The sequence below is a fragment of the Sceloporus occidentalis genome, unplaced genomic scaffold (assembly GCF_023333645.1).
Source record: "Sceloporus occidentalis isolate IW3139 unplaced genomic scaffold, rSceOcc1.0.p SCAF_7, whole genome shotgun sequence".
Taxonomy (NCBI): Eukaryota; Metazoa; Chordata; class Lepidosauria; order Squamata; family Phrynosomatidae; genus Sceloporus; species Sceloporus occidentalis.
In genome coordinates, this window is record NW_028316987.1 from 76,867,557 (window position 1) to 76,883,774 (window position 16,218).

At 44.8% G+C, this 16,218-nt stretch overlaps 1 protein-coding gene across 1 annotated transcript; it reads right to left on the reverse strand.

Moving 5' to 3' along the window:
* Positions 1-1,009: 1,009 nt before the first annotated feature.
* Positions 1,010-13,324, reverse strand: LOC149309992 (patched domain-containing protein 3-like). The gene is made up of 4 exons (XM_089533431.1): positions 12,495-13,324; positions 8,555-8,676; positions 4,626-4,771; positions 1,010-2,811 (listed from the first exon to the last, which is right to left on the reverse strand). The coding sequence occupies exons 1-4, from the start codon at positions 13,254-13,256 to the stop codon at positions 1,244-1,246; spliced, it is 2,598 nt and encodes an 865-aa protein (XP_089389557.1). The 5' UTR covers positions 13,257-13,324; the 3' UTR covers positions 1,010-1,243.
* Between the last annotated feature and the right edge of the window lie 2,894 nt (positions 13,325-16,218).

Sequence of the window (16,218 nt, forward strand, 5' to 3'; positions counted from 1 at the left end):
CTGTTCATCAGTCTAAGAGCATGGGCCATTCTCCCTATCTGCCTATTTAAGTTTTTCTTCCTCTCACACTGTTGGGTTCTTGTACTATTTGCCTTGTTCTCTCTATAACAGTCAGGCTATTATTTCCAGCACTTGATGCCTTCAAGAATACTTTGTCCCTCCCCCACAGAACTGTTTAAAGATCAGATTTTTCAAACGCTTAACAAAAACATTCCTGCCAATTGCTGTGAGGTGTAACCCATCCCTGTGCAGAAGTCCATTTTTCTGACATTGCAGACCATGGTCTGAGAAGCCAAATCATTCCTAGCAGCACCATCTGTGAAGCTGGTTGTTCGCTTCCACTTGTCTTCTCTCCCTTCCTGGGCCATGCCCTTCAACTGTGAAGGGAGACAAAATGAAAACTTGTGCATTGAGGTCCTTCAGCTTCCTACCCAGAGCTTCATAATCCCTTGTGATATCCTGAAGCCTATGCCTGGAATTTTCTTCATAATTAAAACTGCATCCAAGTTACAGAAAAACTTGGATGTGAACTCATGTGTCCTGTGCTAGAAACACAGCATAAACTTAATGCAGACACCATGTAAGGCAAGTGCTGCAAAAATTATATAGACTTCTGGGGGAAAATGCACTAATCATGTTTGGGTGATGACATCTCATCTTAATAAGCTAAGAGTGGGCTCTGTGCTCAAACACACAGCTACATTGTTCAAGATGGCATCACCAATCGGCATGACTAGGACCAAATGGCACTCTCTTCTTTCTGTGCCACATCCCTTTCTCCCAAATTGGCTTGTTAGCTGTCATGATTTCCAGCCCTGAATAGCTCTGACACTGAAGGAAAACCATTGGTTGTTTTTCCTAAAATCCAAAGGCAGTCACCACACCATGTTGTTAAACAGCCTCAAACAGACCTTTATCCCATTTTACATTAATGAACAGTCCACCACCCCATCTGTGATATCTAAGGTCATAAGGAATGGACAGGTAATGTTTATTTAAATAAAACAAAAACAGTTTATTATAAACACGTCTTCTATGAGAAAGATGACACAAGCGCTGCTGAAAAACTAAAGTTTAGATGGGTACAACATTTCAGGTACAAATGAAAATATGCCTTCTTGTTGCTTGATTTGTTATGTAATCGCAGGGCCTTTATAGGAAGTTTGGATTGTCTTGAATTGGAGGTAGTAGAGTTTTACTGTTTCATACTGACAGAAGGCAGTTACATGTTTGCATCTACCTCCTAAGATTTTTCAATATCTGATGACTTGTAATCTGTACTTGACAAATTGGCACAAAAGCCAAAAAAGGTTAAAAACACAGGAATAAAAATGAGACCGTGAATAGCCCCAAACAAGATTACCAGAAACATTATCTTAAAAAAGGTTCTAAAGACGTATGTGGCTGACATAGAGAGCACCAACACTCCCACGAGGGTGGAAGCAGATGCTTGCACAATAGGGTAGCCTAGGGCATACAGAGCATCCACTGCCTTCTCATTCACTTTGGGTTTCTCGCTGGAAACAAAGGCATACGAAATATGAGCTGAGTAATCTACAGAAAACCCTATGCAAATAACAAGGTTGATCATAGATATGGAATCAAGGCTGACATTCCAAAAGGCCATGAAGCCAGTCACACCAACAATAACAGAGGCAATAGCAAAAGTTACCCACAAAGAGCAGAGAGGATTTGGAATAAGCAGCATGGAAATAAATAACATGGCACCAGTAGCTATTAGAACATTTTGAATGGTATTCTGAACGATCACAACATACTGATCAAAGTATATAAATGCTGGGTGGTAAACTATCACGGGTATCTTGCACTCTTCAGCTAGGTTTCTTAGTTCATTTAAGAGATTTTTCTCATCCACTGCACTAGTAATATTGACTACCTGTATGAAGAACCGTGAGGCTAATATTTCGGCATTATTATAATTAATATCTCTCTCGTACTCTGGATTTATTCTATTTAGGACAGGTAGATTTCTAATGAATATGTCTCGGTCATTTATATTTAAGTTCATGAGTTTAGCAACAGTTTCATAAACTCTCAGCCACGACTCTGATAAATGTTCGTCTATGAAGGATGAGTTTTCAAATGAATCCATGCAGTTCTCAATATCTGCACGAACAAATGGATCCCAATATGCTACACTTTCATTAACAATAACCATTACCCTTGGACCATATTCAGAAAAATATTCCTCTTCCCAGTCATAATACCGAACAACATAAGACTCATCAATAGCTAAATGTCGAACATTTATACCTTCTTCAACCTGAGTGCATCCGTATATGCTACTACCCATGTACAAGAGATATACAACTACCACTAATATCTTTGTCCAGTTCTGCATAAGAAAGGGTCCATAATATTTTCTGAAAAATTCAGTTATAGGGTGTTCAGTCTCTGCTCCAGTGGATTCATCAAAAGATCCTCCTACACAGCATATATTATATAGATGACCCCGAGACTCCTGAGGCTCAGAATTCACTATCATAAAGGTGAGCCAATGTCTGTTACTTTTTTCTCTTTTGCCATTTAAAGCAAGGATAGCCCCAAGGAATGTCAGGTTATATATGTAGCAGAACACAAAGGCAGTTCCTGTATAGATGCAAAATGACTGAACTGATGGGAAGGAACTTCCAATTCCTATGTAGAAGGCTAAAACATCAGTAAGTGTTGTGATCGTAACTGACACAGCTGCTTCCCCATAGGTGTCAGCCATCCGCTCTCTGATGCTGTCTTTTACTTTGCTGTGTTGCCAACAGGACACCATGATGAACATGTCATCTACACCAACTCCTGAAGAACAGCAAAGATATCATGTGTCACTTTCAAAATGTGATATAAGACAGAAAATACAGAAGATGAACATGATCAGTAATTCAATCAATCAATCTTTATTATACAGTCACAGATCATTAAAACACAAGATATGCATCCTACAAAACATGACAGAAAAGCTAAACAATACAAAACAGTCTGGGTTAATATCTGAGAGTTGTTTAAAGATTTTAAAAATTATTGAGTAAATTTGGTTTAGTACATTTGATATCAGGAGCCAGCATGGCATAGTGGTTTGAGTACTAGACTATGACTGGAGACCAGAGTTTAATTCCCAGTATGGGTGACCATTTTTTGGCCTTGGGAAACACTAAACCTTCCTCTAACAAAACAAAGTGGAGAATGAGATCCTGAAGCACAGGCCTCAGTGTGCAACTTTATAATGCTGGAGCTATTTTGCTGACAGAATGTGTGTATGTGTGTGCCTTCACCTGTTGACTTACAGTGACCTGTCACAGCTCATCCCTTCCCCATAGGTAGAGGGATATCAAACGCCCCAACCTGTATGGTTTACCAAAGCCACAAAACACTCTAGGTGGTGAATTACAGTTGGCCCTCCCCATAAGCAGGTTTGCCTTCTGTGGCTTTGAGCTTATGTGGAAGGCAAGCCCCGGCAGAAGAAATGGGGTGTGTACCTGTGTCACACACCTCATTATTTTCAATGGGGCTTGGGTATACACTCTTTTCCCCATACGGGGGGGGGGGGGTGGGGGGGTCCGGGATGGATTCCCCATATATGGGGAGGGCTAGCTGTATATGCTAATGCTACTGGAGAAATCACTTCTTCCAAGACAGGTTCACTTCATTCCCAAGGAACACATCCCTTTCCCCTTCTATCCTGAGTAAAGTCCATCAAATAGCCACAATTGGCTTGCTATCGCCTAAAGAGGCCACTGGATGGTGACAATGTCTAAGCAATGCCACTGCTTTCTGTTTTAACACCTGTTCCTTTTTGAAAGGCAACTGATGTTATTCATTCTTCCCATTCTGCCCAGATAATTCATTTCTGAATTATGGTGAACTGAATTATGGTAAAATGAACCTATAAGTGATGTGGTGGCTTAGTGATTAAGCTGCCATTTCTGACAATCAGAAGGTTGGCAGTTCGAGGCCTGCGTGCTGCATGATGGGGTGAGCTCCTGACACTAGTCCCTGCTTCTGCCAACCTAGCAGTTCGAACGCATGCAAATACAACTAGATAAGTGGGAAGGTAACAGCATTCGATGCAATCATATTGGCCACATGACCACTAGAGCAGTCCTCGGACAACACTGGCTCTTTGGCTTAGTAACGGAGATTAGCACCGTCCCCTACAGTCGGTTATGACTAGACATTCATGTCAGAGAGATACCTTTATCTTTTTAAAGTGAACTCTCATGGGGTCTTCTTGGCAAGAGTTCTTCAGAGGAGATCTGCCATTTCCTTCCTTGAGGCTGAGAGCATATGACTTGTCCAAGGTCACCCAGTGTCTTTCGTACTCAATCTGGGAATCAAACCCTGGTCTCCAGAATCGTAGTCCAACACTCAAACCACTATGCTATGCTGGCTCTCATCTGGGAGTAATCACCATTAAATTCAATGGGATTTACTTTTTTAAGCAGAAACATGAACATTAATTTTTGGGGCAACATCATAAATCATAATTCCTTAGACAGCTAACGAACTGTATAAATGGATGGACCTATGTTCCATTTCATGTACACATACCAGATGCATTAAAAACTGAATAGATAAGGAAAACCCACAACAAATGTATATACTTGCTCACTTACCAAGTATAAGAAATGGTGAATTTGCAGCTGTGATAACAAATGGCACCCCACAAAACATCAGTAATCCAAAGCTGCTGACGACAGCCAAGCCTGATGACACTACCCCGAAAGTTGCCACCCACACCTTTGTTCGTACACAGTCCAGCCTGTAAAAAAGATCAAGAGAAACTTAATTGGATCCAGAGTTTCATGCTCCAAGTGTAACTATACTGTTTCCCCAGCAGCCTTGATCAATACTTGAATACCACATGCCACTGTTGCATGTGACATTCTCCATAAGCATAAGAAATAAAGTGTAATTCATTTTTGGGACAGAAACAGTCTCCTAAACAACAAGTCCCACATCCTCCATGATCTACTGGAGGACACTAATTGCGACCTGGCTTGCATTACCGAGACCTGGCTTGGGCCTGAGGGTGACGCTGTGTGGGCACAGGCCCTTCCTGCTGGGTTCTCGGTGAAGGACCAGCCCAGGTTAGGTGGGCGGGGTGTGTGTGTGTGTGTGGCCTTGATACATAGGAACACCTTGTCTCTCACCAGGAACCACATCCAACAGACGTCCTTTATCGAGTGTATTTACCTGACCCTAAAGGCTAAGGACAGTCTAGGGATTCTGTTGGTGTATCGACCACCCCGTGCACTAGCGGACTCCCTTAACGAGCTGACACAGCTGGTCGCGGAGCTGATGCTGGAGACGCCCAGGCTACTTGTCCTGGGTGACTTCAACATCGCCCTCACGGCCAGCTATATTCCATCCGGTGCAGCTCGGGAATTCATGGATACCATGGCGGCCATGGGCCTGTCCCAGCTGATTGAGGGCCCAACGCATTTTGCGGGTAATACACTTGATATGGTCTTCTGTTCGGATGCGGAAAATCCGTGGGCGGAAATAACTAATATTTCCCCCCTGCCATGGACGGATCATTTCCTCATGGAGGCAAAAATCAAGGCCTCTACCCAGATCCCCCCCGGGGGTGGTGGACCTATTAGGATGGTCCACCCTTGAAGGCTGATGGAACCCAATAGGTTCCAGGAAGCCTTAGAGGGACACATGGTTGGAAGTGACGGCGATTCTGTTGATGCCCTGACTGGTATCTGGAATACCGGTCTCTCTAGGGCTATACACAGCATCGCTCCCAAGCGCCCTCTCAGGCCCACTTCCAAACGTAAGCCCTGGTATACGGAAGACCTCCGGGCAAGGAAGCGGGTCCTGCGACGGCTAGAGCACCGCTGGCGGAAACACCTACGCTTATCCGACAAGGCTCTCCTAGACCGCCTTTTGGAGGACTATGGAGAGGCGATACGAGCAGCTAAGAATTCGTTCTATGGTGCTCGTGTCGCGTCCGCGGAGTCGCGTCCAGCAGAGTTGTTCAGGGTGGTCAGGGAGCTAACTCAGCTCCCTCCTGCCCCGAACCAGATCCTTGAACCTTCTAAGGCCTGCTGTGACCTATTTAACAACTTCTTCGCGGATAAAACCTCTCGGATAAGCGAAGGTCTTAACGCTGGCATTGGAGCAGAACCTAGGGTAGAGGCATCCAGAGCCTCCGTGGACTCCATTAAACTGGATCAGTTTGAGTTGGTGAGTACCGATGATGTGGACAAGATCCTCGAAAGCGTTCGGAAGACAACCTGCTCTCTCGACCCTTGTCCCTCATGGCTAGCAGCGCAGGGGGGACCGGCAGTAACTTTGTTGCTGCGCCGGATTATTAATACATCTTTGAGGGAAGGGCAATTTCCATCTGAGTTAAAATTGGCCATCGTAAAACCTTTACTAAAAAAGCCCTCCCTCGACCCCCTGGTATACAATAATTATCGGCCAGTCTCGCTGCTGCCATTTCTGGGGAAGGTGATCGAGAGAGCGGTTGCAATCCAGCTTCAGTCGGTCTTGGATGAAACGGATTATCTGGACCCATTTCAAACTGGCTTTCGGGCGGGTTACGGGGTTGAGACGGCCATGGTCGCCTTGGTCAATGATCTCCGTCTGGGCATCGACAGGGGAAGCGTGTCCCTGTTGGTGCTCTTGGACATCTCAGCGGCTTTCGATACCATAGACCATGGTATCCTTCTGGAACGCCTGGCTGAGGTGGGAATCGGGGGCACTGCGCTCCAGTGGTTCCGGTCCTACCTCTCTGGGAGGTTCCAGATGGTGCAGCTGGGAGACGTGTGCTCCGATAAGAGGGCCCTCACAACTGGGGTCCCTCAAGGAGCCATTCTGTCTCCCATGCTATTTAACATTTACATGAAACCGCTGGGAGAGATCATCCGGAGACATGGGGCGCGGGGTTATCAGTACGCTGATGACACCCAAATAGTCTTCTCTATGTCTCCGACTGATGCAGTGACCGAGGATGGCGTCTCTCCTCTCGTGGCATGCCTGGAGTCAGTAATGGGCTGGATGAGGAAAAACCGACTCAGCCTGAATCCAGAGAAAACGGAGGTACTCGTGATAGGTTCCCCTGGCCCAGGAATAGCGGTGGTTCCACCTGTCCTGAACGGGATCATGCTTCCTGTGAAGGACTCCGTGCGCAGTCTGGGGGTGCTTCTTGACTCGTCGCTTCACCTTACATCTCAGGTGAATGCGACGGTCAGGAACACCTGTCATCAGCTTCGGCTTATTCGCCAGCTGCGCCCATACCTGGCCCAGAGGGACCTTGAAACGGTGGTACATGCTCTGGTAACCTCTAGATTGGATTTTTGCAATGCGCTCTACATGGGGCAACCCTTGTATCATACCCGGAAGCTACAGCTGGTACAGAATATGGCGGCCAGGCTGGTCACTGGTACCTCCAGGACCAGCCATATTACATTGGTGCTTAAAGATCTGCACTGGCTGCCTATTCGCTTCCGGGCACAGTACAAGGTGTTGGTGATTACCTATAAAGCCCTACATGGCTTGGGCCCCGGATACCTGAAGGACCGCCTCTCCCCATACATTCCGCCCCGCACCCTCAGAACTTCTGGGCAGCAATTACTTAGGGTTCCGGGGGCCAAACTCTCCTCTACAACGAGGAGGACGTATTCCATCGTTGCCCTGACCCTTTGGAACACGCTGCCCACAGAGCTCCTCTCGGCCACCTCCCTGGCTCAGTTTAGAAGGGACTTGAAAACCCTTCTATTTCGAACTGCATTCCCCGAGTGAAGTCCTGGATGGCCTCCCTCTCTATGTTGACGGCAAGATGGACGGCTGACCGGGGGTTTTTATGTTGTTTTTAATTTGCTTAATGTATGTACAGTTTTATTATGTTGTTCACCACCCTGATCAATGGAAGGGCGGTATATAAATAAAAGTTTTATTTATTTTATTATTAAATTAATCAGATCCCTCTAGGCTTTGAAACATTGCAACCTATACAGGATTTGCAGCAGCTGGCTAATTAGATCCTCAAAATCAGAGCATGGTAAAGGGATTTTTTTGGGGGGGGTATTACAACTCATGGTCATGCTTGCTGGGGATTCTGGGAGTTGCAATCCAAAAAGATCAACTTTTCCAAGCTTCACCTGAAACATTTATATTGTAAATGCATCTTTGCATTTTATTTTCTGTTCCCATATATTTTCTGTGGCAACCAAATCTGCACACATGTTAATTATTCTTATTAAAAGAAATATAATTGTGTGGGAGGGAGAGTTATTAGTACAGATTTTATGAACTCATGCTGCCCCCAGATGAGACCTTTCCTGTGCAATTCCATTCTCCCATTCATGAACATTTATGGAAGGACTTAACTAACCTCAGCTTTGCAGCCCTCCATTTTCCCATTGTTTCATTCACCATTTTTATCTTACCAGAGAAAGCTATTAAACAAAACAAAACAGAATAGCTACATGGTGCTTTTCAAGGGTGAATGGTCAGAACTCTTTGTCTGAAAGTACCCACATAGGAGAAACACAATTAATGGGGACACATTACCTTGAACATGACACATTACCTTGAACATGACATAATTGAAAAAAATATGGTGAAAAAATATGTGATGGAGATCAATGGGATCACTTCCTTGGAGATTTTTTCAAATTCTTTCTGTCTGGACAGTGAGGTAAAGTAGGTTACCTGAAGGGTTGAAGATGGAAAGAAAAGGAAGAAGACAATCTATTAAATATTGTTTCTCTTAAGTTGTTTTAATATTCTCGGGGGTTTAAAAACAGGCTGAAAGTAATCATAATATCATAAGAATTGGGGAAATTATTTCAGTGGTTTTCCCAGTGCATTTACAAAGAAGTGGAAGAGGAGACTGAATGAGAACTTGCAAAATATGCAGATTTCTTTCTAGTGAAACCATTCTACACTATCGTCTTAAACACACAGCCAGCTCCATTTTTCCAGATTTTTAAAAACTTCTCCCCTGAAAATAAGCATTTATTCTCCTTATGAGATGAACCAGTAATTGTAACACCCTGACATAAAAGAATGAAAGTGGAACAATATAAAATTCTTAAAAGGACTGATTTAAAATAAAGAAGTAGGCATATATATTTAAACCATGGGCAAATCACATTCAGTCTCAAGAGGAAGGCACAGGCAAATCTTTGAACAAATCTTGCCAAGAAAACCCCATAATAGGGTTGTCATAAGCCAGAAACAATTTGAAGGCACACAACAACAACAACAAATTTCATAGGATTTTCTCAGGCAAGGAGTAGTCAATAGGTAGTTTTGCCAATTCCTTCCTCTGAAATCTAACCAAAGCAGAATAGTGGCACTATTACTTGGTGGCCTCCTGTCCCATCCATGTATTAACAAGAGCTGATCCTGCTTAGCTTCCAAGATCAGTGGTCCCTTTGAGTTTACATTGCTGTTGTGTGCCTTCAAGTCATTTCTGACTTAAGGCGACCCTATCACAGGTTTTTCTTGGCAAGTTTTTTTTGTTCTGAGATTTGCCATTGCCTTTCTCTGATGCTGAGAGTGTGACTTACCCAGGGTCACCCAATGGTTTCCAGGGCTGAGCGGGGAATCGACCCCTGGTCTCCAGAGTCATAGAATGGTAGAATCCTAGAGTTGGAAGAGACCTCAAGGGCCACCCAGTCCAACCCCTGCCATGCAGGAATTCAGAATCAAAGCACCCCCCAACAGATGGCCATCCAGCCTCTGTTTAAAAAACCTCCAAAGAAGGAGACTTCACCACTCTCTAAGATAGTGTTCCACTGTCAAACAGCTCTTACTGTCAGGAAGTTCCTCCTAATGTTGAGGTAGAATCTCTTTTCCTGGAGCTTGCATCCATTGTTCCGGATCCTATTCTCTGGAGCAGCAGAAAACAAGCTTGCTCCCTCCTCAATGTGGCATCCCTTCAAATACTTAAACAGGGCTATTCATATCAACCCTTAACGATCTCTTCTCCAGGCCAAACACACCCCGCTCCCTAAGTCTTTCCTCATAAGGCTTCATGGTTTCCAGACCCTTCACCATTTTGGTCACCCTCTTCTGGACACGCTCCAGTTTGTCACCATCCTTTTTGAATTGTGATGCCCAAAACCGGACACAGGATTCCAGGTGAGGCCTGGCACCCTTAGGGTACCATCTGGTGTGGTTTGCACCCCCTGCATCCCTCTAGCGATGCCACTGTGTGTTGCCAGACACAGATTTATAGATATTTGATGGTGAAATTACTCGGACAATTGATAAACCAGCACATTTGCCTATTCTAGAAAGGTGTTGGTGTATGGAGTTAGATCCATCATTTCGTCATACATAGCGTTAGACCCATATAAATTGATGAAGCTGAAGTTAAATCACGATGGATTTACTTAAGGGGGGATGACACCACTACTCCTCAAACACCTACTTTTTGGCAGAAATGGGCTGTAGCATTCATCTGCCACGCTTTAAAATGTTTTAAAAACGGTGGGAGTGGGCTGGCGCTCAGTGGGAGGAGAAAGGAGAGGCCCCAGAATTTTTTTAAAAATTCAAATTTCAAAATTTTAAATGTTTAATTTCTTTTGGAAATTTTAAATTTTTATTCTTTTAAAATTTTCTTTATTTCTTTTTAAAATTATTACATTTTATTTAAAAGTAATGTTTCATTTCCCATATTTTCTTATGTTATATATATTTACTTTTACTGTTAAGAATATTCTTCCTGTGTATAGTCTTAACTCATATTGTTACAAATTCTTACTGATTCTATACTTCCACCATCTGTACCAAGTTTGATTTCCATTTCTCTACCATAGTTAATAAAGCAATAAAAAGTTTAGAAACAGTTCCTTATTATTGTATTTTGTCTTTTTTGATTACCTCAGCCTAGCATAAAGCTCCGTGTTTTCCTTTGAACTGTTTCAGGGCCATCATGTAATCGAGGTGCTGTGTAATGCTGACAATTCTCTATGGAGATTATCACACGAAAGAGATCAGGAGTTTATCCTGTGTATATCCTGGAAAAATTGCGTAATTACGTGAAACGATTTCACACGACATCGCACAAAACCCACCATTAAAGTGGTCACAAAGAAGCATTAACGTGCATCTTTTTACTTTCGAGATTTCAGCAATAATGCATTTCTGATATCATTTTATTTGTGCAATTGCATGCGATAATCATTGGCGCAATTACTCATTATTTTCGCTTTATTTGTGGGATGCTTTAAATGCACTTTATTTCTCCCATTTGAGTGACACCAGTGGCATCCCTGGGGTTGGTGTCACCCACCCATGGACCTCCTCCCATTTCACCCCACACAGAATCCTTAGTAATGCTTTTTTGCACTAACGTTACTCATACATTGTAAATCCCCATATATGATTGAATGTCACGCTAATAGTTGTGAGATAAACAACTAGCAAAATTAAAACCATACCTTCAAATTACAATATCATGAACACAATCTAAATGTATTTACAGTCCTCCCTCTGTTCTCGTGGGCTTTGGACTTGTGTCCCTCACTTACACGCAAGGGACGAACAGAGGGAGAATGAATGGGGTGCCTGCCTGCATACCCCCACATGCCCGCACCTATATTCAAGCCAATGGGGCTTGAATATATGTGAAACTCTATTTTTGCAAGGGGGTCCGGAACAGATACCCTATGAAAAAAGAGGGGCAACTGTACATATACACTTGACACTCCATATTCACTAGGGTTAGGGGGCACAAGACCCCCATGAATATGGAAAACCATTAATACCAAAAACACCTACAGAGGACATCTCTCTAGGAATCTCTAGGTCCTCCAGGGCAACTCTGTGGTCAATGTCTGACAGACACTGATCACAGAAGTACATTGGAGGAGCTACAAAGGCCTAGTAGAGTATTTTCTCTAGGAATCTCTAGGTCTTTCAGAGCAACCTTTAGTTAAAGTTGACCATAAAGTTGCGCTGGAGGACATAGAAATTCCTAGAGAGAACATACTACTCAAATCTGTGAATAATCAAATCCGCAAATATCAAAGTTGCAAATATGGAGGAATAAGTGTACGTAGTGAATATTTGGTTATAATGTGATTTTTTAAAATACAATTTTAAAAGAATATATATATATATATATATATATATATATATATATAATAAACATCATTTAAATTTTCAAATTTTTTTTGGGGGGGAGATTTCTCCTTTCTGCTGCCACCGAGATTCATCTTACTCCTACCATCTTTTAAACCATTTTAAAGGGAAGCAGGTGAATGCCAAAGCCCATTTCTGCCCAAAGGTAGGTATTTGAGGAGCAGTGGTGTCACCCCCCCCCTTTTTAGGGTGTCACCTGGTGCGGTCCGTGCCCCCTAGTGACGTCACTCTTTAGGGGGTCACCTGGTGCGGTCTGCACCTTCCCTAGTGACGTCACTCTTTAGGGTGTCACTGGTGTGGCCCACACACCAAGTGACGTCACTCTTTAGCCCCCTTAGTGACGTCACCGGGGACTCCCCGCCCCCGCTGCCCACCTGGACGGACTTGAGCTGCAGGTCCTGGAGGAGTTCGGGGGCGGATTGGATGAAGTCCTCCAGCCAGACCTTGCTGAGCTCCCTGCTTTGGGGCTGGTCCTCCTGCAGGAAGTAGACCAGGCGCAGGGCCTTGGCTGCCCGGAGGGGGCGGACCGGGTGGGCGCCTTCGCCCAGCGTGACCCCTCCGACGAAGTAGCCCAGGAAGGCCGTCCCCTGGAAGAAGGGGTAGGTGAGGTTGGGCAGCAGGACCTCGATGGCCCGGGGGTCCCCCTGCAGGGCGTCGAGGAGCGGGTTGGGGCTGGAGCAGTTGCCGCCCAGGCGCCGGGCGCAGAGGTCCTCGAAGCGGGCGCCCTCCCCGCCCAGCTGCTTCCTGACAGCGTCGTCCAGGGCCAGGACCTCGGCCATGGCTTCGGGGGTGAGGACGGAGGCGCCCTCGTCGGCGCTGAGCACCAGGAGCGAGGCGAAGGCGCCCTCGGTGGCCAGGCGCTGGGCCGAGAAGCGCCGCGCGTCGTCGGAGGGGAAGTGGGCCTGGGCCCAGCGCCGCTCGCTCTTGGCGGGGCCCCCCGACGGCGTGTACTGCTCCTCCAGGTCGTTGGCCTCGCGGGCGCGGACGTGGCGGAAGCCCACCCCCAGCGCCCCCGCCAAGGCCAGCGGGAAGACCAGGAAGGGCCACGGGTGGGCGCCCACGAAGGCCCCGAAGCGGCGCATCAGGCGGGAGAGAGGACGCTCCACGCAGTCCGTGTGCCACCCGCGGATGGCCATCGCCCGCTCCCCCGGGGCCCAGGGCAAGGCAGGCCGGGGACAGACAGACAGACGACGCCCTCGACGGCGGCAGCAGCGGCAGTGGGAGGAGGCGACCGGTGGAGCCTCGCGCCGCGTTCTCTTGTCTCCTCCGCCGAGTGGGCGAGCCCCGTTCCAGCCCTCAGGGCCCAGCAGGGCGCCATTTTGTCAGCCAGGAGGACATGGCCCTGGGCTCACGATACGCCCGATATAGCCCCCCTCTCTCTTTATGGGTGTATAGATATAGATTATACACACACACACATACACAACCCAAAAGGGCTGCCGTTTACTCAGCGCCCCCACAAAGGAAAGCGTGTGTTAGTCATACACACAGATACATATACTGTACTGTATACACACACACACACAAAACCAAAGATGGCTGCCATTTCATTAGCGCCCCCCACAGAAGGATATGCCCTCCAAGATACATTCAATATACTCATGCTCTCTCTTTCTATGTATATATATGTTTATATATACAGATACAGATACTATATATATATATATATATACACACACACACACCCAAAGAGAGCTGCTATTTCATCAGGACCCGCACACAGGAGGGCATGTCCTACTCAATATACTCTCTATCTATCTTTATATATATATATATATATATACACACACACACACACACACACATCCAATATATACTCAAAGGATGTCAATGGCAACCCTGCTCTGAACAAATCTTGCCAGGAAAACCCTGTGACAAGGTTGCCTTAGGCTTGCCATAGTTTGGAAACAACTTGAAGGCAGACATCAGCAACAGCAATCGTGATAGTTGTGACATAAATAACTAGCTGAATTAAAATTAAATTGAAATCCTCTGAGGCTGAGAGTGTGTGACTTGCTCAAGGTCACACTGGGTTTCATGGCCGAAGTAGGAATAAAACCTTGGTCTCCAGAATTGTAGTCCAGCGCTCAAACCGCTATGCCATGCTGGCTCTGGTTAAATTACCATTACATTCAGTGATATATGGGAATTACGACTGAGTAACATTAGTACAAAACATTACTCCTAAATGAGTTACTGCGTGGGGTGATGCCAACCCTAGAGACACCACTGCCTGGAAGAAGATGGGCATTTCAGACTGAAAGGGGATGCCATTTTTTACTATTCCCACCATGGCAAAAACAACTCCAAGCCAACTATGGGCCCTATCACACTACACTATGATAGCACTATATTCCACTTCAGCTGGTGTGGAATCCTGGAATTTGCAGTTTAGGGAGGAGCACTTATGCAGTTTATATGCAGAACATATTGTAAGAAAAGCAGGCTTGGACACAGAAGAAAGAGGAGTGAAAATGGGAGGAAAGAATATCAACAATCTGAGATATGCTGACGACACCATAATATTAGCAGAGAACTTTGCAGACCGTGAACAACTACTAAGGAAGATCAAAGAAGAAAATGCAAAGCCCGGCTTGCCGTTGAACATAAAACAAAAATAATGACCACGGAGAACCTACTAGACAGTGAGGAAATAAAAATAATAAGAGTTCGCATATCTGGGATCAAACATTGATAGGAACAGGGATTGCAGCCAGGTGGTAATAAGAAGATTAAGAATGGGGAGGATGGCTATGAAAGAACTAGGAGTTTATCACACAGAGATTGGGAGTTTACCCCATGGATATCCCAGAAAAACGCATAATTATGCAAAATGATGTCACGACGTTGCACAAAACCCACCATTAAAGTGGTCACAAAGGAGCATTAACGCACACCTTTTTATTTTCGGGATTTCAGTGTCAATGCATTTACGATATCATTTTATTTGCGCAATTGTGTGTGATAATCATTCATGCAATTAATCACCATTTTTGCTATATTTGCCGGATGCTTTAAATGCACTTTAATCTCTCTTTAATGCCGAAATTAGCCCCAGTGTGATAAACGCCCTAGAAAAGATTTTAAAATGCAAAGATATACAACTGAGCCCCAAAAGTTAGGCTTATACAAGCCATTGTATTTCATGTGAGAGCTGGACAATGAAGAAAGAAGATGGGGGGAGGGGAATCAATTTATTTGGGATATGGTGCTGGAGAAAAGTGAACGCAGTTAAAAACAACAATAAATTTAGAAATGAGGCCCAGGATGGTGTTGTGGTTTGAGTGTTGTACTACAATCCTGATGAACAGGGTTTGATTCCCTGCTCAGCCATAGAAACCAACTGGGCAAGTCACACACTCTCAGCCCCAGAGAAACCCATGGTAGATTCGCCTTAAGGTCTCCATAATTTGGAAATGACTTGAAGGCATACAACAATAACAACATCCAGAATTCAGATCCAGGGAGCTCTTAAGCCTCACTAAGCTACAGATGCGAGAATTCCACAGAAAGTTGTTATGGCAGTTAAAGTGGAATATAGTATTGTAACACTGTTAACTGAAGGCTGCTATTTGATCATAAAAAGGGGCATGATAAAGGTGTAGGCTAGTCCATGCCATTGTGTTTCCCATTACTATGTACAGCTGTGAATACTGGACAGTGAAGAAAATCTGATAGGAAGAAAATAAACTCATTTGAAATCTGGTGCTGGAGGACAGCTCTATGGGTCCCGTGGTTTGCTAAAAATGCGAATACTGCAAATACTCCTAGAGCAAATCAAGCCTGAATTCTCTTTAGAAGCCAAGATGGCTAAACTAAGGCTGCTGTTCTTTGGCTCAAAGGCATGACTTACTGAAAAAGATGATAATGCTTGGTATGGTAGAAGGCAGTAAGAAAAGAGAAAGAACACATTGCAGATGGATAGACTCCTTAAGGAAGTCATGACCCTTAATCTGCAAGACCTGAGAGCAGGGCTGATGATGACTTGAGCTGGACTGTTGGAGGTCACTCATTCATAGACTCTCCATAAGTCAAACCTGACTTGAAGGCAACTAACAACAAAGGTGTACTGGCACTCACTTGGATGGCTTTAAATGG